This window comes from Cornus florida, unplaced genomic scaffold (genome assembly GCF_030987335.1).
Source record: "Cornus florida cultivar Cherokee Brave unplaced genomic scaffold, ASM3098733v1 CherokeeBrave_3.0.0_Hap2_Chr11, whole genome shotgun sequence".
Lineage (NCBI taxonomy): Eukaryota > Viridiplantae > Streptophyta > Magnoliopsida > Cornales > Cornaceae > Cornus > Cornus florida.
The window spans coordinates 106,031,148-106,056,816 of record NW_026775581.1 but is presented as its reverse complement, the minus strand read 5'-3'; the positions used below and the strand labels follow the sequence as shown (position 1 = coordinate 106,056,816).

Below are 25,669 nucleotides of genomic sequence, written 5' to 3'. Positions count from 1 at the left end.
CCACAGGGACGTGTTTTTGCACTGGCACAGATCGATGCATCTTCTGGACCGTCAGTTCTTCGAGGTATATTTCTAGTGTTTGGTTGTTGGGTCCGTGTTTTGTTTAACTCTGGTGCATCTCATTCTTTCATTTCATCATCATTTGCACTTGCATCGGGGTTGGAGGTTAGTTTCATGGATCGGGCGTTATGTGTTGATACGCCAGTTGGGGTTTCAGTGTCATTGAGCCGAGTTGTGCGAGATTGCTCCATTGTGATAGCCAGGCGGACCTTTGTGTTTGACCTTATCCTCCTGGAGATGACTAGCTTTGATGTCATTCTTGGGATGGATTGGTTGGCCTTCTTTCATGCCACGATCGATTGTTTCAAAGGGAGAATTACAGTTTGCACTCCCGAGGGAGACTGTTTCTTTTTCATGGGAGATCGGAGTGATTCCCACATTTCATCGTCTTATGGAGTTCGTGGACGAAGTCATGGTGATTATTTCTTAGCTAGCCTTTTAGCTGAAGAAGATGATGTCGTGGGAGAAGTTTATCCGGCGATCGTTTGTGACTTCTTGGATGTTTTTCCAGAGGATTTGACAGAGTTGCCTTTACACCGAGAAGTGGAGTTCACTATTGATTTGATGCATGATACTGCGCCGATTTCTATGGCACCGTATCGTATGGCACCAGTTGAATTGGAAGAATTGAAGAGGCAGCTTGATGATTTGAGGATGAAAGGTTTCATCCGACCGAGTGTGTCACCGTGGGGCGCACCGGTCTTGTTTGCTAAGAAGAAAGATGGTTCGTTGAGGTTGTGCATTGATTATCGGAAGTTGAATCATGCCACCATCAAGAACAAGTATCCTTTGCCAAGGATAGATGATTTATTTGATCAGTTGAGGGGAGCCAGTTATTTCTCGAAGATTGACTTGAGGTCTGGCTATTATCAGTTGCGGGTTAGGGATGAGGATATTCCGAAGACAGCATTCCGTACACGGTATGGACACTATGGGTTCCTTGTTATGCCTTTTGGCTTGACTAATGCGCTAGCTGCATTCATGGACTTGATGAACCGCGTCTTTCACGATTACTTGGACCAGTTTGTGGTAGTTTTCGTGGATGACATTCTTGTGTACTCACGGACTCGGGAAGATCACGAGGTCTATTTGAGTATTGTTTTACAGATTTTGCGGGAACACCGATTGTATGCCAAATACGAGAAATGTGAGTTTTGGCTACATGAGGTGAAGTTTTTGGGGCACGTTGTTTCAGAAGGTGGAGTGTCAGTTGATCCATCAAAGGTTGAAACAGTTTTGACTTGGGAGCAACCCAAGAATGTGTTTGAGATCCACAGTTTTCTTGGTTTAGCGGGTTACTATCGGAGATTTGTGAAGGATTTCTCCCGTTTGGCAGCTCCTATGACCCATTTGACCCGGAAAGGGGTCAAGTTTGTCTGGAATGAGGCCTGTGATTCATCATTTTAGGAGTTGAAGACGAGATTGACTACAGCTCCAGTGTTGGTGATACCTGAGCGAGGCTTGGGTTATGTGATCTATTGTGATGCTTCACGTGACGGGTTGGGATGTGTGTTGATGCAGGATGGTAGAGTAGTGGCTTATGGGTCTCGACAGTTGAAGACTCACGAGCTTAACTACCCTACTCATGATCTGGAGTTAGCGGCAGTTGTGTTTGCCTTGAAGTGTTGGAGACATTATTTGTATGGTGAGAGATTCGAGGTATACTCGGATTATAAAAGTCTCAAATACCTTTTTTCCCAAAAGGACATGAACAAAAGACAGAGACGATGGGTTGAGTACTTGGAAGATTACAACTTTGATTTGCAGTATCATCCGGGCAAGGCAAATGTTGTAGCTGATGCCTTAAGCCGAAAATCTCGTGGAACTTTGGCCAGTTTAGCTATTCGGAAGTGGAAGATGCTTAAAGATCTGGCAGAGATGGGATTACAGTGTTTTGATGATGATGGTTACAGTGTGTCGGCATTCTTATTTAGTCTTGTGGCTCAGCCTACTCTTGTTATACGAGTGATTGAGTCACAGAGACAGGATCCAGACTTAGATGCCATCCACGCTTTGATTTCTAGTGGTGAGACAGTGAAAGATTGGGTCTTGCATGTAGATGGGGGTCTACGGTTCAGGGGTTTGTTGGTGGTTCCCACAGTATGTCGTGAGGATGTCCTACGGGAGTTTCACACTTCTCGTTTTGCAGTTCATCCAGGTGGTACTAAAATGTATCACAATTTGAGACGTCAGTATTGGTGAAGTGGGATGAAGAATGATGTTGCACAATTTGTGGCTAGATGCCTTACCTGTCAGCAGGTGAAGGCCGAGCATCAGAGGCCAGTAGGTTTGTTGCAACCATTACCCAATGGAAATGGGAGCATATTGCTATGGATTTTGTGACAGGTTTTCCAAGGTCAAGGAGGGGCAATGAGGCCGTATGGGTCATCATTGACAGATTGACCAAGGCGGCTCACTTTTTGCCTATTAAGGCAACAGATGATGCAGAGAAGCTTGGTGTTCTTTGTGTGAAGGAGATTGTAAGGTTGCATGGAGTTCCAGTAACCATTGTTTCAGATAGGGATGCTAAGTTCACTTCGAAGTTCTGGGAAGGACTTCAAGCAGCGTTTGGTTCAACGTTGCATCTTAGTACGGCATTCCATCCACAGATAGACGGTTAGTCGGAGCATACTATCCAAATTTTGGAGGACATGCTTCGGGCATGTGTGCTTGATTTGGGAGGTAGTTAGGAGGATCACCTTCTACTTATTGAGTTTGCCTACAACAACAGTTATCAGGCGAGCATCCAGATGGCTCTATTTGAGGCGTTGTATGGTAGACCTTGTAGGTCTCCTGTTTGTTGGACTGAGGTAGGTGAGACAGCCGCCTTAGGACCCGACATTATACTCTAGACTACTGAGAAGATTAAGTTGATAAGACAGAGGTTACTTACAGCTCAGAGCCGACAGAAGAGCTATGCGGATAAGCGGAGACGACCGTTATCCTTTAAGGTGGGAGACCACGTTTTTCTACGGGTTTCTCCACGGAAGGGATTGATGAGATTTGGAAAAAGTGGCAAGTTGTCGCCACGATTTATTGGACCGTTTGAGATTTTGGACTGAGTAGGAGAGGTTGCCTACAGGCTTGCTTTGCCACCACAGTTGGATAGGGTCCACAATATTTTCCATGTATCGATGTTACGGAAGTACGAACCGGATCTATCTCACATTTTGAGTTGGGTAGATGTGGATATTGATGAGGATGTTTCCTACGAGGAAGGACCAGTTCAGATCCTTGACACTCAGCAGATGGTGTTGAGGAACAAGACGATACCAATGGTGAAAGTCCTTTGGAGACACCACGGAGTCGAGGAAGCTACTTGGGAGCTTGAACAGGAGGTTCGTTCCAAGTATCTATAGTTGTTTTCTTCCTCAGGTATGTCTTGATTTCGGGGACGAAATCTTTTAAAGTAGGGGAGAGTGTAATGTTTGTGCCTTTATATATATATGCCTGTGTGTGCAGTGTGTATTAAAAGAAAAAAAAAAAAAGAAAGAGAAAAAGAAATTAAAAAAAGAGAGGTGGGGCCCACGTCCCTTTTAAATGAATTAAGAGACCAAGTTAGTCTCTATTCTTTTTCTCTCTCTTTCTCCCGACTGCTGCTCTCGGCTCCTTCTCTTTTCCTTTTTTCTTTTTTTTTCACTTCAAGCTTTAACCCTTGATTACTCTCTCAATCCTTGCCGGATTTAGGTGCCGTTTGAGGCAAAACGACGAGTGTGACGAGCTCTACGTTCTAGTACCAGCAATTCCAGTTTTGCTACCTTCCTTGGAGCTCGAATTTGAGGACCCATTTTCTAGGGTTTTGGTGCAATCTTGAGGTAGGGGCATCTTAATCCACTCTCTTCTTGTTCCATTGTGAGTTATGCTCTTTTGTTGTGCTAGACATGCTAAATTTGAGAATTAATTGCTTCAATGAGGTGTAAGTGATGTTTAGAAAAAATTCATGTCTTAGGGTTATGACTTATCTATGTGAAAAGTATGTATAGATGATGGCTTTGTGGTGTTTTTTGTGAATTACACCTCTTTTATGTGCTAACATGCTTTACTTGGGGATTAATTGTGTTAATGATTATTTTAATGTTGTTTAGAGAAATGTATGTTTATGCACATGTGATGTATTATGTGAAAAGCTTGCCTATGTGTTGAGTTTATGTCCACCATGTGTAAACTTGCTGAAAGTGATGTATGAGACCATGCTTAATTGTATTGTGCCAAAATTTCACATTGTCATGATATTGAGATTATATGTACATTCTTGGACATGTCATTGGGATGCATGAAATGGGAGAATTTGTCTTGAAATGAAAATGAGGAATTTTTGGGAGATGATAGTTTTTGTGAAATGGTTTTGATAAACCCGATTGCTGCGGGGCTACCAACGGGCTGGAGGTTAATATAGCCTAGAGGGGACTAGTGTAATACCCCGATAATTTTAAAAGATTTATTAATTAGGATTAATTATTTTATTTTATTTTTCAATGATTTATTTTATTTTATTGAGTGCTAGATTAATTATCTTATTTTAATTAAGTTATATTTCGTGATTATGTATGATGATTGATTGTTTGTGTGGTTGATTATTGATTGAATTATTGGTGTGTTGATTTTATTGGTATTATATGACTTAGTTGTAAATTCTTGTTTGTTTATGTGCTTCATGTAATTAGTTATTTTAATTTCTGTATTTAATTAATTATCTTATTTATTTAAATTAATTGGATTGGGCTTAAGGAAAGTTGGACCAAAAGATGTGGTCTTGGGCTTGTATGAAACCTTATTGGGTTAATTAATGAAGGTCCGTGGTTATTTAATTATTTAAATGATCACTTTTGTATCAATTATATATATATATATATATATATATATAATTATATATAAATATAATTAATTAATAATTGTTATGGAAAGATATATATATAGATATATATTTATTGATATTTATAAGTATATATGATTTAATTAACTAATGAGTTAATTATGGAAGGAATATATATTTATATATATATATGTTTATAGATATAAATTATTTAAAGATTATTATTTTAATTCATAATACTAGTTGGAATAGGATTTGGAATTTAAGGTGTATAAAAATACACATAAGGCTTTAGGGTTAAAGGTTTTACACGTTAGAAAAATAAAACAGACAGAGAGAGAGGAAGAAGAAGGGCTGACAAGGAGGAGGTCGGATCTGAAAAGGAGGACGTCGGAATTGGAAGAGATAATTAAAGCTTAAAGCGTCGGTTTCGTTTCGAAACCTTCAGGCGAGTTTTCTCTAACTTTCCTCTTAGAACTCATAAGGATTTCACCTTGAGTATCAAGGCTTTAATTAAATTTATTTGTTTAAAAATTATGGTTAGATCGGAATAATTAAAAAGTATAAACTATTATATTTGATTTTTAGATTATTGGATTTTAATTGATATATATAGGTGTTATGTATATTTTAAAATCAATCTATAGGTGGATTTGTGACCCAAGAGAGTTAATTATGGTTTCTTTATTTTCTAGAATTGTTCTGTAATTTTCTGGAATTTTTCTGATATTTTTAGGAATTTATTAGGATTTATTTTCCTATTATTTGTTAGGATATATATATATATATATATATATATATATATATATATATATATACTAGGTAACTGGCGCATGTGGAGCGGCGGCACAATAAAGAATTGATCCAGTGCGGCGCGGTGTAAGATAATAGGGTGTATACGCCAATTAGGGCCATTTGATTAATTAAACTATGTGAATTGATATGGTGCATCGCGGCGCATAAAACTTTGGTGCGCATGTGTATCTGGACCATAGAAGTGGTCTGAGCAACTATGGGATTATTTGGTGTATTGCAGACCATGAGAAGATGGTGCACTCGCTGATCTGGACCTTAGATCTATTATAGTTAATAGAAAATAATCTAGTGTGAGCGTGTTCATTTGCGCACTCATTTATGACCATTGGATGCGGCATAAAGGAAGTGATGGATTCAGTGTGGTGAGCTCACGGTAGCTGAAAGAGCTTAGCCAATACCAGCACACAAGGAGGCTTGAATCCAGCGCGTGCAAGTGCATAGTAAGCACGTGGGCGCGCGTGGGAAACTATGTTGGCCTAATTCGACACTAGAAATTAAAACGGTCATAACTTAGTCATTTTAAATCGAAATTGGGTCATTCTTGAGCTCAAATTCAAGGATTTTTCGTCTTCTTTCCAATGGTACCAATTTCATTATCAGATTCCCATCCTACTAGGAGATATTTATGTTTTAGTGAGAAAGTGTCGGAAAACTATTTAAACCAATATGGAGTATTTAAAGGAAACTATTTCTGACATATTTAGTTGCACTAATTTGTGTAAAAATAATAAATTAATAATTTGTTATGGAAGGAAGTGTGTATATATATATATATATATATATATATATATAATTATTTATATATGTGTATATATAGTTTAATTTGTCTGTGTATATATAGTTTAATTTGTCTATGAATTGTATGGAAGGATGAATATATATATATATATATATATATATATATATATATATATATATATATATATGTATGTATGTATATTGATTTTAAATAATCAAGGATTATTAAAGAAGGTGTTAAACACATATATACATTAAATAACATATGTGTAGGTATATATATATATAAATCATTTAAGATGATTAATATTATCATTCTTATTTGGCATATCTTAATAGGCTGGTTGTTAAATTAATGATATGCGTATAATATGCATGTGATGGCTATGTATGATTTAGCGTATTGTTAATTTTAAAGTTAATTCATGGTTAAAGTATGGGCATGGATGAATTGTCAAATGATTAAATATATTACCTAAATATTTGTATGAATAGAATACATATATGGAAAGTATGAATGAATTGCTAATTAAATGTATGAATAAATATACCTGTGGAGGCATGGTTGAATTGCCAATGTATAAATATACATACACGGAGGCATGGTTGAATTGCCAATGTATAAATAAATATACTTATGGAGGCATGGTTGAATTGCCAATATATAAATAAAAATATTTACAATGGCATGGTTGATTTGCCAAAGCATAATTACGTTGTTATGTGTTAGATGATTAAAATATCATCTATGGTTGTCGTATGTATGGATTGGATTAAGGTTAGATATTCTTAAATGAGAATAGTTTATTACTTACTGGTTAGTGTATTATTTTATATTAATAAAATAATATTGAGGAAGACGTGGATGATTTGTCAAAACTTGGATTTTGGATATGTGATTTAAACAATTAAAATCATTATCGGGTTGGGATTAAATAGAGTATTTCCTTTATTATAATTTGTTGTTTAAATGATTAAACAACTGACTAGGATGGGATTAAGGTCAAAGGAGTTTTTATAAAATGAAATGGTAGATTGGTCTAGGTATGAATATTATTTTAATAATTATTTAATAGGTATGGAAATTTAATAAACCTATTAATGGATGTGATTAGTATAGTATATATAATTATATATAGACATGTATATCTTGCTTTATTAAAGTTAAAACTTTATTAGGTTTGGTTTTGATCAGAGATGATCTGCTTATTGGTTTTCAGAGGCCTGGTAGAGTGAACTTGCTCATAGGGTTTAACCCACGATTTATTTTTCAGGTTATTAGAGGTTCCAGTCTCGAGGTTGAGGATCCGCAGCTGGGAGACTGTCATTCGTCTATTCATCTTGTGTACTTTTAAATAGTATTGGATTATTGGATAATGTTTAAGGGGTCCTTGAGTTATGGGATTTCCGAATTGTAATTGTTGGAGAATCATTAAGTAATATTTATTTATTATTTTTCTTCAGCGGTTTATTTATTCTTTATTATTCATCTTTGTATTCTGTGCTTGTTAAATAGTTAAATTGTTTTGATATCCCTTGATTTTGTGCGCGGACTTGATCAATCCGTGTTCCAAAATTAGGGGTTATCACAACTAGGTAGTCGCTCTAGTGTGGTTGAGCTAGCTGGGCCCCATAATGACGCCGCGGGGTTACCAAGGGTCAAGGACACTGATAAGCGCCGAATATTGCATATTCAAGCGCCCTTAATTGCATTATTTAAGTCCATTGTTTGTTTAATTATGTAGATTACCTTCATATGCACGTTTTTGCATATTTTCAGGTTCATTGGCCAAAAAGAAGCAAGAAGGATGCTTTGTGGAGTTTTGAACATCAAAGGTCACAATGCTGAATTTCTGGCAGCAGTGGAACCTGAACTTTGCTCGCCATTTTGACCTTGAAAACTTGAGAACTGGACTTCCCTCATAAGATGACACATTTAGAGCTCTGAATCAGCTTTCCAAATCTTCAAGCAGTTTGTCATTTGGAGTTTGGAGCAGAGAGTTATGATCTTCTTATCATAGGTGCTCAGAACTGCCCGGCAGCAATGAATTTCTGCCTTACTCTTCAATTTCGACCAACCATCCTTGAGAATTGGATCTCCACCAAAACATGAAGTTTTTAGAGCTCTGAATTAGCTTTCCAAATCTTCAAACGGTTCATCATTTGGAGTTCGGAGTGCAAAGTTATGGCCATTTTACCAAAGTAGGTCCGGGCGGAGCAAACCAAGCATAGGGCATTCTGGCCAATTTTCGAGTGCTCGAGGCCTTATTTCGAGTGCTCGAAATTAGGGCAGATTGCTTCACAAGATCAGCAGTGGAGTGAGGACTTTGCTCGCCATTTTGACCCAGAAAGCTCGAGAACTGGACTTCCATCATAACATGAAAGATTTAGAGCTCTGAATTAGCTTTCTAAATCTTCAAACGGTTTGTCATTCGGAGCTCGGAGCAGAAAGTTATGGCATTTTTACCAGAGGTGCGCAGAACTGCCTGGCAGCAATGAAATTCTGCCTTGATCTTTATTTTCGACCAACCATCCTTGAGATTTGGATCTCCACCAAAACATAAAGTTTTTAGAGCTCTGAATCAGCTTTCTAAATCTTCAAACGGTTCATCATTCAGAGTTCGGAGCGCAAAGTTATGGCCATTTTACCAAAGTAGGTCCGGGCGGAGCAAACCAAGCATAGGGCATTCTGCCTAATTTTCGAGTGCTCGAGGCCCTATTTCGAGCACTCGAAATTAGGGCAGAATTCTACACGACTCGGCCCACTTGTGCTCAGATTTTACCTACTTTGGAAGCTCTCCTTTATGAGTTGGTTGGGGATGTTTCTTGGAGGAGAGAGAGGGCTTTTTGGGTGGATTTCTTATCTAGATAAAGAGGGGAGAGCCACACATTGAGATTAAGCTTCATTTTTTTACAAGATAGAGGAGAGAGAAGAGAGCAAGAAGGAGGAGTTCTTGAAGCTTCAAGGAGGGTGCACGAAAATGGAGATGAGGATCAAGCTTCTTCTTCAATCTAGGGCCACCATGGGTAACTAAACCCTCTTCTAGGGAGGTGATGAAGCCCTCTCTAGTAAGCATGTTCTAGCCTTAGTTTATTTTGGGGAAAATGATGTATATATGTGATTATTTCACAATCTAGAGTTACACTTGATGTAATGAACCTAATTTCTTATAAATGATTATGATGAATGTATTATCTTATCTTAGATCATATTTTCTCATGATTGTATGCCTTGCATTTCTATAGTGACATTGGAAATGAGATTGTGAAATGGGTTTCTTGGCATGTTGTATGAGAATCTTGATATTCCATAACTTAGGACCCTCCTTTGATGGACTAGTCTTGACTCTTGACTTCATGTGCTCCTATCATGTGATTAAAGGCTTGATAATCTCTAACTTAGTAAGCATGTCCAAGGCTACACACTAGTTTAGGTAGTTCAAACATGTGCATCTTTGATAGGTTATACTTGCCATTGATTTCATGAATTTCTTGAAGGAATGTAGCAATTTTGGTTGTAGCATTCCATGGTCACATATTTATGTTGTTTCCCCAATTTAGCTCTAATCTAGCATGTGTTTAGGGATGGAGCGGATTCATTTCCTTAGGCTTCTCTACTTGTATTATATCTCTTTACTTCCTAGCACATTACTATTTTATGCATTCTAAGTTCTAAGTTTTAGTGATAAACAAAACAAACCCTCTATGAACACCCCTTATCACTCTAAAATGACTCTAGACACTTAGGTTGCCATAGATTAGCGCAGTCCCAGTGGTTCGACTTACCCGACTAATAGCCCTATTTTACAATGATTCGTGCTATTGCGAAGGTTGATGTTAGTTGATCAACCGATCAGACACTAGCCAATCCTCCTCTCGTGTCGCGGCGGGGTTACCAAAGGGTGGGCTGTATTAACGTTTGAAAGTGATGGTTTTGAGAATGAAAACGGGGAGTGTTATGGACATGCATTGCATTTCATTTCATTGCATTGCATTGATTATACTTGGAATTGACTTGTATGTTGTATTTGATCCCCTACGTTGTATGATCCCTATCTCCCATTGGCCTATGCTTTGCTTGAATTCACAAGAACACAAGATTTGTGTCTTAAGTGTCACCTACTGAGCATATAGCTCACCCTACTATTTATACATTTTTTTCAGGTCTTGGAAAAGAACCGGTGGACGACAACCCACCTCAAGCTTGAGCGATACTAGAAGCTCACTTTTGTGTCTTTTGTATATCTCCCATTATTTTTGCAAAGCACTAAAATTGTGAAGGTGTATATGTATATTTTGCAAAAACTTTGTCATGTAATGTAATTAAGGTATTTGATGATATTTTGGATGTGAATTTGATAACATGTAAACCTTATTGATGAATGGGGAGAGTAATACTAGTTTGAAGTATTATTGAAGTCATTTAATTGTGTATCAGCATCTACTATTGCCGTGAATTCGGAATTTGAGCCATGACAGGTTAAAAATGCAATTAAACAGGTTGTGATAGGCCTATTTTTAGGGGAGGTTATGCTGAATTTTTTGTAAAATTCTTGGCATCAGCTAGGGTCGTTACAAACACTTTCCCGAAATTTCCCCCTTTTGAAGTAAATCAATTCTTTCCCTTTTCCTGCCCAATGTTAATGCATGAATACCTCAATGACATACACAAGTTCATCATTCCATACTTTATCCAATTTAAGCAACTTGGCATAATTCGCAAGAATAATCAAGAAGGTCATAACATGCTTATACATAACAAGTTCTAGCACAATGAACATATATAATCAAGTCCTAAACATGCTTCACATAGAACCATCAACAAATATAGTCACACAACTGACATATATGCATACATATCAACAATTCTCTAGATTTTAAACAACTAATCAAATTAAACAACAATTAGAGGCAATTAACTCACTAAGGTACAAGATTTCATGAATTAAGGGCCCCTACCTCAAGATTGCACCAAAACCTTAGAAAATGGGTCCTCAAATTCGAGCTCCAAGGAAGACTCAAAACTGGAAATTGATGGTATGGATGTATAGAGCTTGACACGAGCTTCGTTTTGCCTCAAACGGAACCTAATTCCAACAAGAAATGAGTGAGAAATCTAACCTCAAAGTTGAAACCAAAAAATAAGAGAAAAATGAGCTTACGAGTTGAGAGAGAGATGCACGAAGAGAGAGAAAGGGAATCAGGAAAATGAGACCAACTTTATGGTCTTAACCCTTTTCTAAAGTGCCTTGTGGGCCCCACCATTAAATTATTTTTCTTTTACTTTTATATTACACTACACACACACAATAAATACAGAGGCATCACAAGAGAGAAAGAGAGATACTGAGAGATTGAGATAGAGAGATAGAGATGAAGAAGAAATAGTAAGGATGCTATTCTTAGAAATGTTTGAAGAAGCAAACAAATAATAATAAGGATTCTGAGGGTGCTGAACCTCTAATACAACATGCCTCTTTGTTTATTTATAGAAAATATTGTAAACAGATTCCTACCAATTAGCATTCTAATTACAATAAACTCTATCTCATCACTGAATTTAAAATCAAACTAAAGTTCCTAGATAATCATTAATTCTTAACTAACGTAGAGTTCAAAAAGTATTTCAAAAATAGTCTATCTGATCTGTAGCGCTTTTGCTTGTAGCTTTACTCTGTGTGAAACCTGCCACGTTACTGTTCCTTTACTTATAATCCTTGTTCATGTATAACACTAGTAAACTTTATTTCAGCTGAATTTCTAAATCAAACCAACTTTAGCCCAACCATAAACCATGACTCAAATATCCTTCACGACCCAATGTTTGTGCAGCCCAAGCCTTCATCATTTATCAGGCCATGAATTACTAAACCAAACCAACTTTTGCCCAACCATAAACCATGACTCAAATATCCTTCACGACCCAATGTTTGTGCAGCCCAAGCCTTCATCATTTATCAGGCCATATACTCTTGGCCCATACCATCATGTCACTGTTCATGGTACCTATTATGTCACTAGATCTTTTTAATGTATAAAGATTGAATCTTCGAAAGAAAATGAGAGTTTTGAGTTAAACTTATTCGAGTTCCCTTTGACGTCTCCAATTAGAATCCAAACCTAATTACCAAAATGGGTGTCAACAGATACCTTCATGCGCAGTCTCATTTTCAGTATCATGCAGGTGGGATCGAGTCAATTGACATCTTAACAACACATGTTATAAGCTTATATTACTCGGATTGCTTACTACTAGCGTGGACTAAATTGATCGTATCAAAGCCAGAATACAGGAGCAATTTTATTTGTGGCTATCATATGACAATTCTATATATGAAACCCGCACAACTAGCTGGGCGTACTAGTACTGGTACTCCATTGGAGGTCCATTTAATCTGGATCACTGAAATTTTACAATTCAAAATGGAGGCTAAATCCAAGCGCTACATGGAAACCTCTTTGGCCCAATTATTCATGATGAACAAAGTTTACTACGTTGTTGAAAAAATCAAAGAGGCCCTGGATTTGGGAATTGGGAGTGATGATTAGGGAGGATTATCTAAAGATGTTGATCGAAAATGTGCAGCTGCTAATGAATGCCCATATGGGATCAAGATGGGAGAGGGTTCTCTGTCGTCTGAGAAATGGAGGACCATATGTGACTTTTCAGGGTCTTTCTTTGACAGTCTCGAAGAGTGCATTAAGAGAGAGGTCCAAGACCTTCGATGCTACGTTAGAAGAGGTTCATCAGACTCAAGCCAAATGGGGGTACCAACCAAAAGATCCGAACCAAGCGCCATTCCATGGCAGAGAAGCTGATTCCAGCCTACAGCTTCAGCGCTTCAATCCCTATTTAGGGAACGAGAATCAACAAGAGAAATACATCAAGTAACGACTGGGGACCTTAAGATTGCAATCTCAATGGTAACACGCAATCATTCCTGCATGAGACCATGTCCGAACACCTGCAATGCTAATACAAACCCATAAGCTCTGCTTTAGGGCAAAAACGTACCCAATTTGCACCAAGCCTTCTCATAAGAAGGAAATGACCGATTTGTAATATTCACCTTTATATATAAGTATTTTATGAGGATGGAGTTTTATGTGCTACATTTGACATGAATGATGACAAATTGAACAAAGAAAGATTGAAATAAATAAATAAAATAGATATACCTAAAGATAAAGTTTCTCATGAATAATCTAAAATCCTAGTAGTTTTAGCAGTTTAACAGCTGAAAAACTCAAGAGAAGTTGGTTCCTAATATTCTTAAGTTGAGGATCAGATTTAAACCTCCACAATGCCCACAAAGAAATTAGACACCGAGGTCTTGAGGTCCTCAACTGAGTACCTAATGTATTTCTGTTGGTGATTTTCACTCCCAATATGGCTCTTGAACAGCTTGATGAAGGAGTTGTAGGGCGGAATGAGCTCGTCCAGTATTGAAAGGCGAAGCTTCTTACGAAGTTGCACGTTTGGTACCACCCATCTTGCTTGAGTCTGACGAACCTCTTCAAATGTAGCATTGAAGGTTTTCAACCTATCTTTCAACGCACTCTTTGACACCCCAGAAAAAAGACTCCGGCTTACATACAATCCCTCTTCCCTCAGACAAGAGGTGACACTAACCCATGTTGATTTGAGATAGCCAGCCATCAGTAGCCTGACATTTTCGGTCAACTTCTCCAAGTAATTGTTGCCAATCATGTCACCCAATTTTGAGTCCTCTTGGACCTTTTGAACAATGTACTGAACATTGTTCATCATGAATAATTGAGCTAACGAGGCATCCTTGTAGCACTTGGATTTACCGTCCAATTTGTACTGTAAAATTTCAATGATGTAAATCAAATGGACCACCAATGGAGTTCGCCCCTCAAGTTCATACAATTTCATATCCGGAATTGTCCGATCACTTGAATTCCTAATGTCTTCTTGCTTTGATGGCTTTGATATGATCAATTCAGTTAGTGTTTCCTTGTATGAAGAGATCCGAGTAACATAAGCCATGACATATGTTGTCAAGTTGCTAATTCTACCTCTTTGTTCCTGAAAGCTTGACTGCTCATGAAGTACACTATACTCAAGTTCTGGTAGAACCCCTCTTGCCACCTCAACAAGCAGAGGCACTATATATGCAGCCAGAGTTCGAATACATTCTAATGATTTCAATTGAAAAAGAACATCAAGATCAGGCAAAAATTTTAACAACGCTTTGTGGAGATCTAAAATTTTGAACAACTTCTCAGGGCGCCTTGATGGAGCACTAAGGCAGATGCTTATGGCTTCCCCAAATTTGAATAGTTGAATTGCATGGTCTTTAACCATTTCAACAAAACATTCTTCATCTGAATCGTTTCCGAGACCTCCAAAGATATGCTCACAGAGTCTCTTCTCACTCGTATAGAGAATGGTGACACAGATCTTTGCAGCTCGTATCCACTGTCTCACTTTCTCTTCCAATGCTTCCCAGTCCATCCTACGAAGCTCATCAATGCTCGATTTCTGGATTCCTAGTCTTTGCAAACACGTGTTGAGCAAAAACTTGCGTACATTCTGGTACACCTTAACACACTTGGCAATATGTCCAGCAGAGTTCATTCTCACTGCAATGCTCCGGAGATCATCTATGGATTGCTTGAACTTGGTACTGAACTCTACATAGTTGAAATCGTCGAAGCCAGTAGTACTGTCAGTTGTTGAACCCGAACAAGTTGAAGACCTGGGATCAGTATGTGAATTGGTACTGATTGGACTGGGGAGGCTGATCAAGATGATCTGGAACTCGTCCTCAAGCCGAGCCATGGCGATCTGGATCATAGTGTTGGCTTCGATCTGGTCGTCTAAGATGGTGGCCGACTCTGTCCATAGTTGAATCTCGTCCACGGCTTGCAAAAACTGATCAACTTTGGAGCGATCTCCGTTGAATATAATTCCTTCTTTCACCTCTGCAGCTACAATAGAACCGCAACTCAAGATCAACTCAAAGGAACAACATGGCTTGTTTCTGCCGAATTTTAAGAATTGGAAAACCATCTGATTAAAATTGTAGAATACAAAAATAGAATCGCAAGACAATGTAATATAATTCAATTCAAGTTTTAAGAACTTGAAAATCTTTGGCAAGTATTACCAAACTTGCAGTTGAATTCTGTTCTGCTGGTAATGCTTCTACGGATGATAAATACATGTAATATTTACACACAAACACATTAAGTTCTCAGCAGATAATAAATTAATTGAAGTTGCAAAGAAAACGACAGAAGAGAAACAGAGAAGACTACCTAGAAATTACACACCCTTTTCATAACAAGACTTTTTTTGGTAGAAACTTGAAGGAAAGTAGTCTGAAAAAAACTAAAGCAAACAAACTTGTTAGACTGTAGCAAGTCTCCGTGTAAAATTGTTTATTTTCCACCACTATTGAGATTAAAAAAAGAAGTCAACTTGAACTTTTCCCATCAGCCATCTCTGGTTAGTAATGGCAAGGGGTGCAAAAAACACGTACACCTTTTTTTTTTTTTTTTAATTCCAAGCTTGTCATGAAAGTACTTTTTTTGTCCGTTCTTTCAAGACAAATTACGGTAATGACCAAACCGGTGGAAAGGAGCTTGAGGTGTGATTTCTAGGAAGTTTCCTCCGTCTTCTCTCTCCCACCTCCCATTTCAGTCTTGGAACATTACCAAGTTCAATTTACCTGAAAAAAAACATTACCAAGATCTGCATTGGTCTAAATGGTTGACTTTTTTGGTTTGGTGTTTTCTTTTCCAAATGACAAGATATTGTTTTGACTTTTGCCTTCCTTTTTCGCCTACATTCACACTTATTACCAGGAAATTAAAGTTATGACAAAAAAAATATGTGGATGAAGGAATGCGGGGCGTGGTTACTGGGAAGTTTACTTGGTCTTATCTCCATCCTTACGTTCTCCATTTCACACACAACCACGCATGTATGTATGTTCAAGGACTTCCAAGTTTTTAAATTACAAAGAGTTCATTCCTAGCATCCGAATCATGATAATTAAAATGGTTTTCAAATTCTTAAAATTCTGTAGAAATAACCAGCCACAGGCGACGACACTGCCAGAAAATGTTGTCCCGGAATCATCCATGGAGGTGGTTCTTAATGGCCACGTCTCCAAAATTGATCATCATTTGCAAGCCGCGGATGAGACAGAGTCCACAACCATCTCTGCTGACGGTCAGAGCAAATCCAACAGCGCTATCCAGATCTCCAATATTGCTCAACTTGAAAACGAATTTCGAGTCATCTTGATAAGCCTCACCTGTCCAACCGGCACCAATCCAGGTAAGTCTTCAACAAGCTCATGTTCCATAACTGACAGTGCTCCTAGCTATGAGCACTGTAATTTTGTAAAGTTGAATAGGGAGAAAAAGGATGATCTTCGCAGCATAGCTGAGAGAATGAACTCGGCCGGAATTCTTGGGAAGGGCATCGAAGTGTACCAGAGTGTAAGGAAGACTTTCCTGGAAACAAGTCTCTGGAAACTCGGCATCCAGAAATTAACTATGAATGATATTCGTAGTTTGGAGTGGGAAGAACTGCAGGAGAAGATCAGACGGTGGATACAAGCTGCTAAGATTTGGGTTAGTGTTCTCTTTGCGAGTGAAAAGAGACTTTGTAAGCATGTGTTTGGAGGTCTTGGGAATGCCATTGTTGATGATAACTGTTTTGCAGAAACAGTTAAGGATCCTGCATTTCAATTATTTGAGACTGGGAAAGCATTAAGCATCTGCACAAGCAACAGATCACGACGCCCTGAGAAGCTATTCAGAATTTTAGACCTCCACCAAATGTTGCTGCAGCTTTCGAAAGATCTGGACATTATTTTTAGGTCCAAATCATTAGAAGCTGTTGCAATTGAGGCTGCTGAGATGCTGTTGCTGCTTGACAAAGCTGCAGGACAGATTCTTCCGGAATTTGAAAACTCCATGCTTCATGCACAGTTTCATTTTCAGGATCACGAAGGCGGGATTGACACCTTAACAACATATGTTATGAGCTATATTACTCAGATCGCTTACTACAAGCGCGGGCTAACTAAATTGGTCGTATCAAAGCCAGAATATGGGAGGAATATTTGTGGTCATATGACAATTTTAGATATGGAACTCTCAGAACTTGATGGGCGTACTAGTACTCCATTGATGGTCCATTTAATTTGGATCATTGAAATTTTGCAATTCAAGCTAGAGGCTATATCCAAGCGCTACAAGGAAGCCTCTTTGGCTCAATTATTCCTGATGAACAATGTTCACTACATTGTTGAAAAAATCAAAGAACACCACGATTTGGGAAAGATGGTTGGGGACGCTTACTTGAAGATGTTGATCGAAAAAGTCCAGCTACTAATGAATGCCTATATGGGATCAACATGGGACAGGGTCATCTATTGTCTGAGAGATGAAGGACTATATGCAAGTCGGGGTCGGTCTTCGAAGGTGTCAAAGAGGGTGTTGAAAGAAAGGTTCAAGACCTTCAATGCTACAGTAGAAGAGGTTCGTCAGAATCAAGCCAAATGGGTGGTACCAAACCAAAAGATCCGAATTAAACTTCGCCATTCCATATCAGAGAAGCTGATTCCGACCTACAGTTCCTTTTTCAAAAGGTTCACAAGCCATTTAGGGAACGAGAATCAACAAGAGAAATACATTAAGTATAAGGTTAAGGACCTTAAGATTGTGATCTCAAATTTCAAGAATGGGTAACAAGCTAGCATGTAAGCCCGCTTGAGACCTTGTCCAAACACTTACCATGTCAATCCAAACCCATAAGCTCTTCTTTAGAGAAAAAATGTACCCAATTTGCACCAAACATTCTCATAAGAACGATGTTAGCAGATATGATAGCCACGATTTATGGAATGACTTACCATATTAGCGAGATTTGATTATGCTATAGAATATACTTTAGAAATTTGATTTAATTTCATTTCTTATAATATGAGCATGTACTTTTTTATCTATAAATACTAGAGTTATGGATGAATGTTTTATATCATTCAAGCATTTGCATATCATAAATCTCATTCAAGCATTTACATAATTTTCTCATTTTCTTTCTATATTGTATTTCTACTGAAGAATTGCTTATTCTAGAGTCGCTTTTATCATATTCCTTTAATGACTAAGACTGAGGATGAAACTTCCTCGTGAATGATCTGAAATCCTAGCAATTTTAGCAGTAAACAGCTGAAAAACTCGAGATAAGTTGGTTCCTTGGGGATCAGATTTGAACCTCAACAATGCCCACAAAGAAATTAGACACTGCAGTGTTAAGGTCCTCAACTGAGTACCTAATGAATTTCTCTAGGTGATCTTCACTCCCTATATGGTTCTTGAACAACTTGACGCAGGAGATGTAGGCCGGAATGAGTTCCTCCAATATTGAAAGGCGAAGCTTCTTTCGAAGTTGGATGTTTGGTACCACCCATCTTGCTTGAGTTTGTTGAACCTCTTCAAATGTAGCATTGAAGGTTTTCAACCTCTCTTTCAACGGACTCTTTGACACCCCAGAAAAAAGACTCTGGGTTGCTTTGAGTCCCTCTTCTCTCAGACAATAGGTGACCCTCCCCCATGTTGATTTGAGATAGCCAGCCATAAGTAGCCTGACATTTTCAGTTAACTTCTCCAGGTAATCGTTGCCAATCATGTCACCCAATTTCGGGTGCTCTTGGACTTTTTGAGCGATGTACTGAACATTGTTCATTAGAAAAAATTGAGCCAATGAGGTATCCTTGTAGCACTTTGATTTATCCTCCAACTTGAACTGTAAAATTTCAATGATGCAAATCAGATGTACCACCAACGGAGTTCGCCCCTCAAGTTCATCCAATGTCATATCTGGAATTGTCAGATCACCTGAATTCCTCATATCTTCTTTCTTTGACTGCTTTGTTATGATCAATTCAGTTTGTGTTTCCTTGTATGAAGAGATCCGAGTAACATAAGCCATGACATATGTTGTCAAGGTGTTAATTCTACCTCTTTGATCCTGAGAGCTCGACTGCTCAAGAAGCACACTATTCTCAAAATTCCGGTAGAACACCTCTTTTAGCCTCAGCAAGCAGAGGGCCAGAGGCAGCATCCCATTCCCGGCAGCCCGAGTTCGAATACATTCTAATGATTTCAGTTGAAAAACAACGTCAAGATCAGGCAAAATTTTCGAAAACTGGTCGTGGAGGTCTAAAATTTTGAACTTCTGAGGGCGCCTTGATGGAGCACCAAGGCAGATGCTTATGGCTTCCCCTGATTTGAATAGCTGAATTGCATGGTCTTTAACGACCTCCACAAAACATTCATCATCTGAATGAGTTCCAAGACCTCCAAAGATTTGCTCAGAGAGTTTCTTCTCGCTTGCAAAGAGATTGGTGACACAAATCTTTGCAGCTCGTATCCACTGTCTCCCTTTCTCTTCCAATGCTTTCCAATCCATTTTACGAAGCTATCAATGTTCAATTTCTGGATTCCGAGTCTTTGAAAACTTGATTCGAACAAAACCTTGCGTGCATTCTGGTACACCTCAATGCACTTAGGAAGATGTCCTGCGAAGTTCATTCTCACTGCAATGCTCCGCAGATCATCTATGGATTGTTTGAACTTCGTACTGAACTCTACATAGTTATAATCTTCAAAGCCAGTAGTACTATCAGTTATTCTTGTTTTTTGGTAAAGATTAGTACTATAAGTTACTGAACTCGAAAATGTTGATGACCTCGGATCGGTAGTTCTTGAACTCGAATAAGTTGAAGACCTTGGATAAGCCTCTAAATTGGTTGTCATTGGCAGTGACAGAGTTGAAAAATAATTTGAGAGGGGGCGCCTAGAACAATAATGAGATAAATAAATAAATAAAATTCAAACTACGTAATAAACAAAATTAAATTAAACTCATGCATAAGAAGCTCCGCAAAACTCTAAACTTGATTACATGCTATAACAGATTGAGAGACAAGAGTTTGTAACCGTCACTTATCTCTTGATCGATTATCTGGGCAAGTGTAGCAGCATTCTTTATAAAAATTTAGCAGATTATAGGAACCATAAACAATGCTTTAGAGGAGAAGTAAACAATTAAGTTACAAGTCCAAACTCTTCTATGTACTATATATATATATAGAAACACACGTATATTTAGGACTGTAAAGTGCAACGCTACCATGTACATATATGTACTCTCTTTACAAATATAAGCCAACTTTGATTAGTGCAACCCTACTAATTCAAAAGAATATAAGATAATTAATCTTACCTTTTTAATAATAAGTTAGATTTAAACCCCACTTAACTGCAAAAATCTAATGGGAGCATTCTGACAGACTCTTAAGAATGTAACATAACAATTCATTCCGTGGGGTGAGCCTTACTTGGGTCCGTGCTTGCAAGTAGTGATTGGAGTGGTGAGGCTGATCAAGATGTTCTGAAACTCGCTCTCAAGCCGAGCCATGGCGATCTGAATAACGGTGTTGGCTTTGATCTGGTTGTCTAAGATGGTGGCCGACTCTGTCCATAGTTGAATCTCATCAACGGCGTGCAAATACTGATCAGATTTGGAGCGATCTCCTTTGAAGATACTTCCTTCTTTGGCCGCTCCAGTTATAGTAGAACCCCAACTCAATATTAATTCCAAGGCACAACATGTTTTACTTCTACGGAATTTTAAGAATTTGAAAACCATTTTATCAAAATCTTGAATATAAAAATTGAATGGTAAGACAATCCAATAGGATTCAATTCATTTCTATGTTTTTAACAACTTGAAAATCGTTGACCAAACTTGAACAGTTGAACAGTTTTGTTCTACTGTATTGCTTTCACACGGATAAAGAAAAAGACTCTTGTTCTGCCCATTTAATTCGCTTGCCTACCCACATAAGTCTTCACTGTCTACTTGTTCCACTCCTTATTCATTGCTGCCCACACGCATTTTCTTTGTAGACCCCACACGTCTCCCATCAATCACTACAAAGTACAAATCATATATCACATAAATTCACGTTGTACATCAACTACCTTGAATATGATATTAGATACATTTTTACTCGAAAGCAGAGCTTATGGGTTACATAGTAGGTGTTCGGACAAGGTGCTATCTAGGCGGACATAGCTTGCTTGTTACCCACTCTTGAAAGCTGTGATCACCATCTTAAGGTCCTCAACTGTATACTTAAATGTATTTCTCTTGCTGATTCTGGTTCCCTAAATGGCTCTTGAACCGCTTGAAAAAGGAGCTGTAAGCCCCAATCAGCTTCTCGGATATGGAATGGCAAAGCTTACTTCGGATGTGTCCATTTGGTACCACCCATTTGGCTTGATTCTGATGAACCTCTTCTAACGTAGCATTGAAGGTCTTGAATCTCTCTTTCAATGTAGTTTTGGATACCTTCAAAGAAGCACCCGGACTCGCATATAATCCTTCATCTCTCAGACAATAGAGGACCCTCTCCCATGTCAATCCCATATAGGCATTCATTCGTAGCTGCACATTTTCGATCAACGTCTTCAAATAATCCTCCCCAATCATCTCTCCCAAATCCTGGTCCTCTTTGATTTTTTCAACAATGTAGTGAACATTGTTCATCATGAATAATTGAGTCAAAGAGGCGTCCGCGTAGCACTTGGATTTAGCCTCCAATTTGAATTGTAAAATTTCAATGATCCAAATTAAATGGACCACCAATGGAGTACTACTAGTACACGCATCAAGTTGAGCAAGTTTCACTTCTGGAATTGTCATATGATCACCACAAATATTACTCCTATAATCTGGCTTTGACACGATCAGTTTAGTTAGACCTTCATTGTAGTAAGCGATCTGAGAAATGTATTTCGTAACAAATGTCGTCACTCTGTCAATCCCACCTCTCTGATCCTGAAAATGAGACTGCTCATGAAGCATGTCATTTTCAAATTGCAGTAGAGTCTCTCTTGCAGCTTTGGCAAGCTGTGACTGCATCTCAGCAGCCGCAATTCCAACAGATTCTAATGATTTGGACTTAAAGATAATGTCGAGATCATCCAAAAGCTGCACCAACATTTGGTGGAGGTCTAAAATTCTGAACAGCTTCTCCGGGTGTCGTGATCTATCGCCTGCACAGATGCTTAATGCTTTCCCAGTCTCAAATAATTGAAATGCAGGATCTTTAACAGTTCCCGCGAAACAGTTATCGTCAATGCCATTTCCAAGACCTCCAAACACATGCTTACAAAGTCTCTTTTCGCTCACAAACAGAACACTAACCCAAATCTTAGCACCTTGTATCCACTGTCTGATTGTCCCCTCAAACGCTCCCCACTCCAAACTACGAATGTCACTCATACTTAATTTCTTGATACCGAGTTTTCGGAGACTTGTGTCCAGGAAAGTCTTCCTTACACTCTGGTACACCTCAACCCCCTTCTCAAGATTTCTGGCAGATTTCATTCTCTGGGCGATGCTGCAAAGATCATCTTTTTTCACCGTATTCAACCGTACAAAATGATAGTCCTCATAGCTAGGACCACTATCGGTTATGGAATATGAGCTTGTGGAAGACTTACTTGGATTGTTGCCGGTTGGGTTGGTGAGGCTGATTAAGGTGACTCGAAATTCGTTTTCAAGTTGAGCAATATTAGTGGCAATGTTGATGGTGCTGTTGAATTTGCTCTGATCGTCTGTGATCGTTGCGGACTCCGTCTGTGGTTGAATGTCGTCCATGACTGATTCGGAGGCCGGGACAACATTTTCTGGCGCCTCTGTTGCCTGTGGCTTGTTATATTTATGGAATTTGAAGAATTTGAAGAAATCCATCTTAATATATATCAAGGATAAAATCTAATGTAGGAAGGAATTGTAACTATTTTAAAAACTTGGAAGTCTTTGGTGAAGATATATTAGAGCATTGAACGTGGTAATGTTCCAGGAATGCAAAACTAAAGATATACACGTGTGCAATGGAAGATGCAAGGATATCATAGAGCAGACTCGAGAGAAGACTTGAGTATACTTCCCAGAAATCACACCACATATTCTTTCATCCACATGCTTTTGTCGTAATTTCCGGTAACAAGTGGTGTGACGAAAGTAGGGGGAAAAAAGGCCAAAAAAATTAAGTATCCATGCATTACTTGTATTAAATCATCTTTAAAAATTTAACAAAAAATAGTAAAATTCATTAGAAACCAACATTTATTGTTATTGTTGTAAAATTTATGTATCAAAGAATTTTTAGATCATTATGCGAAGTTAAAAAAATTTCTTGATTATGATACTTAGATATGATATATACAATACATTTTTAAGTCATTAACTAGATACGCGGTCATATCAACACCACATTTTACTTTTACTATTTTAACATATTTCTTTCAAATTTCACCATTTTTACTTTTAATTTGGACCATATTTACTTTGAGTGAGTTTGCAACACCTTTATTTTTCACCATTTTAGTTCGAGATTACGGCACTGCCTATTTTGAGTCTTCACCGTTTTTGCCAAAATTTTATTTCAGCCATTAAACTTAAACATTAAAGAAGCAACTGATTTGCATAAAAAATTCTAAAATGATGTCCCTTGTGGGGTATTGCAAATATCTTGTGTCGGAGGAAATTTTGATCCGTTTTAGTTTGTGTCTCTATGGACAATATGTGAGGTGGTGTGCGAATGTGTATTTATGTAGTGTAAAATTAATGATGAAAAAATTGACTAGCAAAATATAGTGTTTGACAGCTTTAGGACGGCCTCTCTACAGAGGGTTTGGAGTCGAGCACGCGTTTGTGCTTCCAGTGTGTGAATACTCGCATTAAAGTCTCAAGTTCTTAACTATGTCATTCAATTGAGTCACATATATATATATATATATATATATATATATATATACTCGCATTAAAGTCTCAAGTTCTTAACTATGTCATTCAATTGAGTCACATATATATATATATATATATATATATGTGTGACTCAATTGAATGACATAGTTAAGAACTTGAGACTTGACTCAATTGAATGACAGAGGGTTTGGAGTCGAGCACGCGTTTGTGCTTCCAGTGTGTGAATACTCGCATCACAGAGGGTTTGGAGTCGAGCACGCGTTTGTGCTTCTAGTGTGTGAATACTCGCATTAAAGTCTCAAATTCTTAACTATGTCATTCAATTGAGTCATATATATATATATATATATATATATATGTGAATATGGGTTTGTAAATTTATTTATACATAAAAATTCCTATCACAAATATGAATTATTTTACATTAATAAGAAATGACAAGAATTATGACGTTATTATATATATATATATATGACTCAATTGAATGACATAGTTAAGAACTTGAGACTTTAATGCGAGTATTCACACACTGGAAGCACAAACGCGTGCTCGACTCCAAACCCTCTGTAAAGTCTCAAGTTCTTAACTATGTCATTCAATTGAGTCATATATATATATATATATAATAACGTCATAATTCTTGTCATTTCTTATTAATGTAAAATAATTCATATTTGTGATAGGAATTTTTATGTATAAATAAATTTACAAACCCATATTCACATAACTGGCCGCCTCCGCAGAGCATCCAGACGGTGTTCTTATTTGAATGTCAGCCACGGTTCTTCAAATAGGACATTTAATTTGGACCGGAGATAGTATTTTTTTACTCATTCCATCCCCACTGTGACCTTTTCTCTCCGTCTCCACATCACCTGTTTCTCTCCACCATCCACCGACGCACCACCATCGCGAACCACCTTCTCTCTCCATGAACCACCTTTAAAGCAAAATTCATATCATTTTGAAACTAATTTCAATTGGAAAATTGTAAAGAACAAAAACCCATTTCTAAAATCACAAGTCAAAACCCCAAAATTAGAAAATCAATCCACGCACAAAAGAAAAATTTATAAAGCAAAACCAACTTGACTTTTTGTTAAAGGAGACTTGTATGGTGAAGATTTCCTTGTACACCAGCAATTCCCCATTATACAAAAACCAAAAGCAACCAAACAAATTTAACTTAATCAACATAAACAACAACAACCCATTATCAAGATTAGACTTCTACTTTCACTCGTCTACTAATCCCAAACTCATAGAATAAGAAATTTAACTAAAATGATGCTCACCGGATCGTAATACAATTTTCTGAAATGATGTTAGCCGGTGCAAGCTTAGTGCCGAAGCTCACAGAAATGGGTCTCTTATGCTTTCCTCGGTGCCGTTGGATTAATGGAAGC

The 25,669-nt window shown here is 37.8% G+C and overlaps 4 protein-coding genes and 1 long non-coding RNA gene across 5 annotated transcripts; 2 read left to right on the top strand and 3 right to left on the bottom strand.

Moving 5' to 3' along the window:
* Positions 1 to 2,787: 2,787 nt before the first annotated feature.
* On the top strand, positions 2,788 to 10,837 carry LOC132284015 (uncharacterized). The gene is made up of 2 exons (XR_009472185.1): positions 2,788 to 3,875; positions 10,592 to 10,837. It is a non-coding gene; the product is annotated as an uncharacterized LOC132284015 (long non-coding RNA).
* Positions 10,838 to 13,718: 2,881 nt separating this feature from the next.
* On the bottom strand, positions 13,719 to 15,467 carry LOC132281775 (exocyst complex component EXO70A1-like). Its single transcript, XM_059783443.1, has one exon. It carries the CDS (start codon positions 15,465 to 15,467, stop codon positions 13,719 to 13,721), a length of 1,749 nt encoding a protein of 582 aa, XP_059639426.1.
* A 587-nt stretch (positions 15,468 to 16,054) lies between these two features.
* Positions 16,055 to 18,426, top strand: LOC132286070 (exocyst complex component EXO70A1-like). Its single transcript, XM_059788323.1, has one exon. The coding sequence runs from the start codon at positions 16,382 to 16,384 to the stop codon at positions 18,161 to 18,163; it is 1,782 nt and encodes a 593-aa protein (XP_059644306.1). The 5' UTR covers positions 16,055 to 16,381; the 3' UTR covers positions 18,164 to 18,426.
* A 50-nt stretch (positions 18,427 to 18,476) lies between these two features.
* LOC132286333 (exocyst complex component EXO70A1-like) lies at positions 18,477 to 23,675 on the bottom strand. The gene is made up of 2 exons (XM_059788653.1): positions 20,821 to 23,675; positions 18,477 to 20,276 (listed from the first exon to the last, which is right to left on the bottom strand). Exon 1 carries the CDS (start codon positions 23,241 to 23,243, stop codon positions 21,621 to 21,623), a length of 1,623 nt encoding a protein of 540 aa, XP_059644636.1. The 5' UTR covers positions 23,244 to 23,675; the 3' UTR covers positions 18,477 to 20,276; positions 20,821 to 21,620.
* Positions 18,681 to 21,131, bottom strand: LOC132281774 (exocyst complex component EXO70A1-like). The gene is made up of 3 exons (XM_059783442.1): positions 20,821 to 21,131; positions 19,955 to 20,276; positions 18,681 to 19,898 (listed from the first exon to the last, which is right to left on the bottom strand). Exons 1-3 carry the CDS (start codon positions 21,129 to 21,131, stop codon positions 18,681 to 18,683), a joined length of 1,851 nt encoding a protein of 616 aa, XP_059639425.1.
* Positions 23,676 to 25,669: the final 1,994 nt, after the last annotated feature.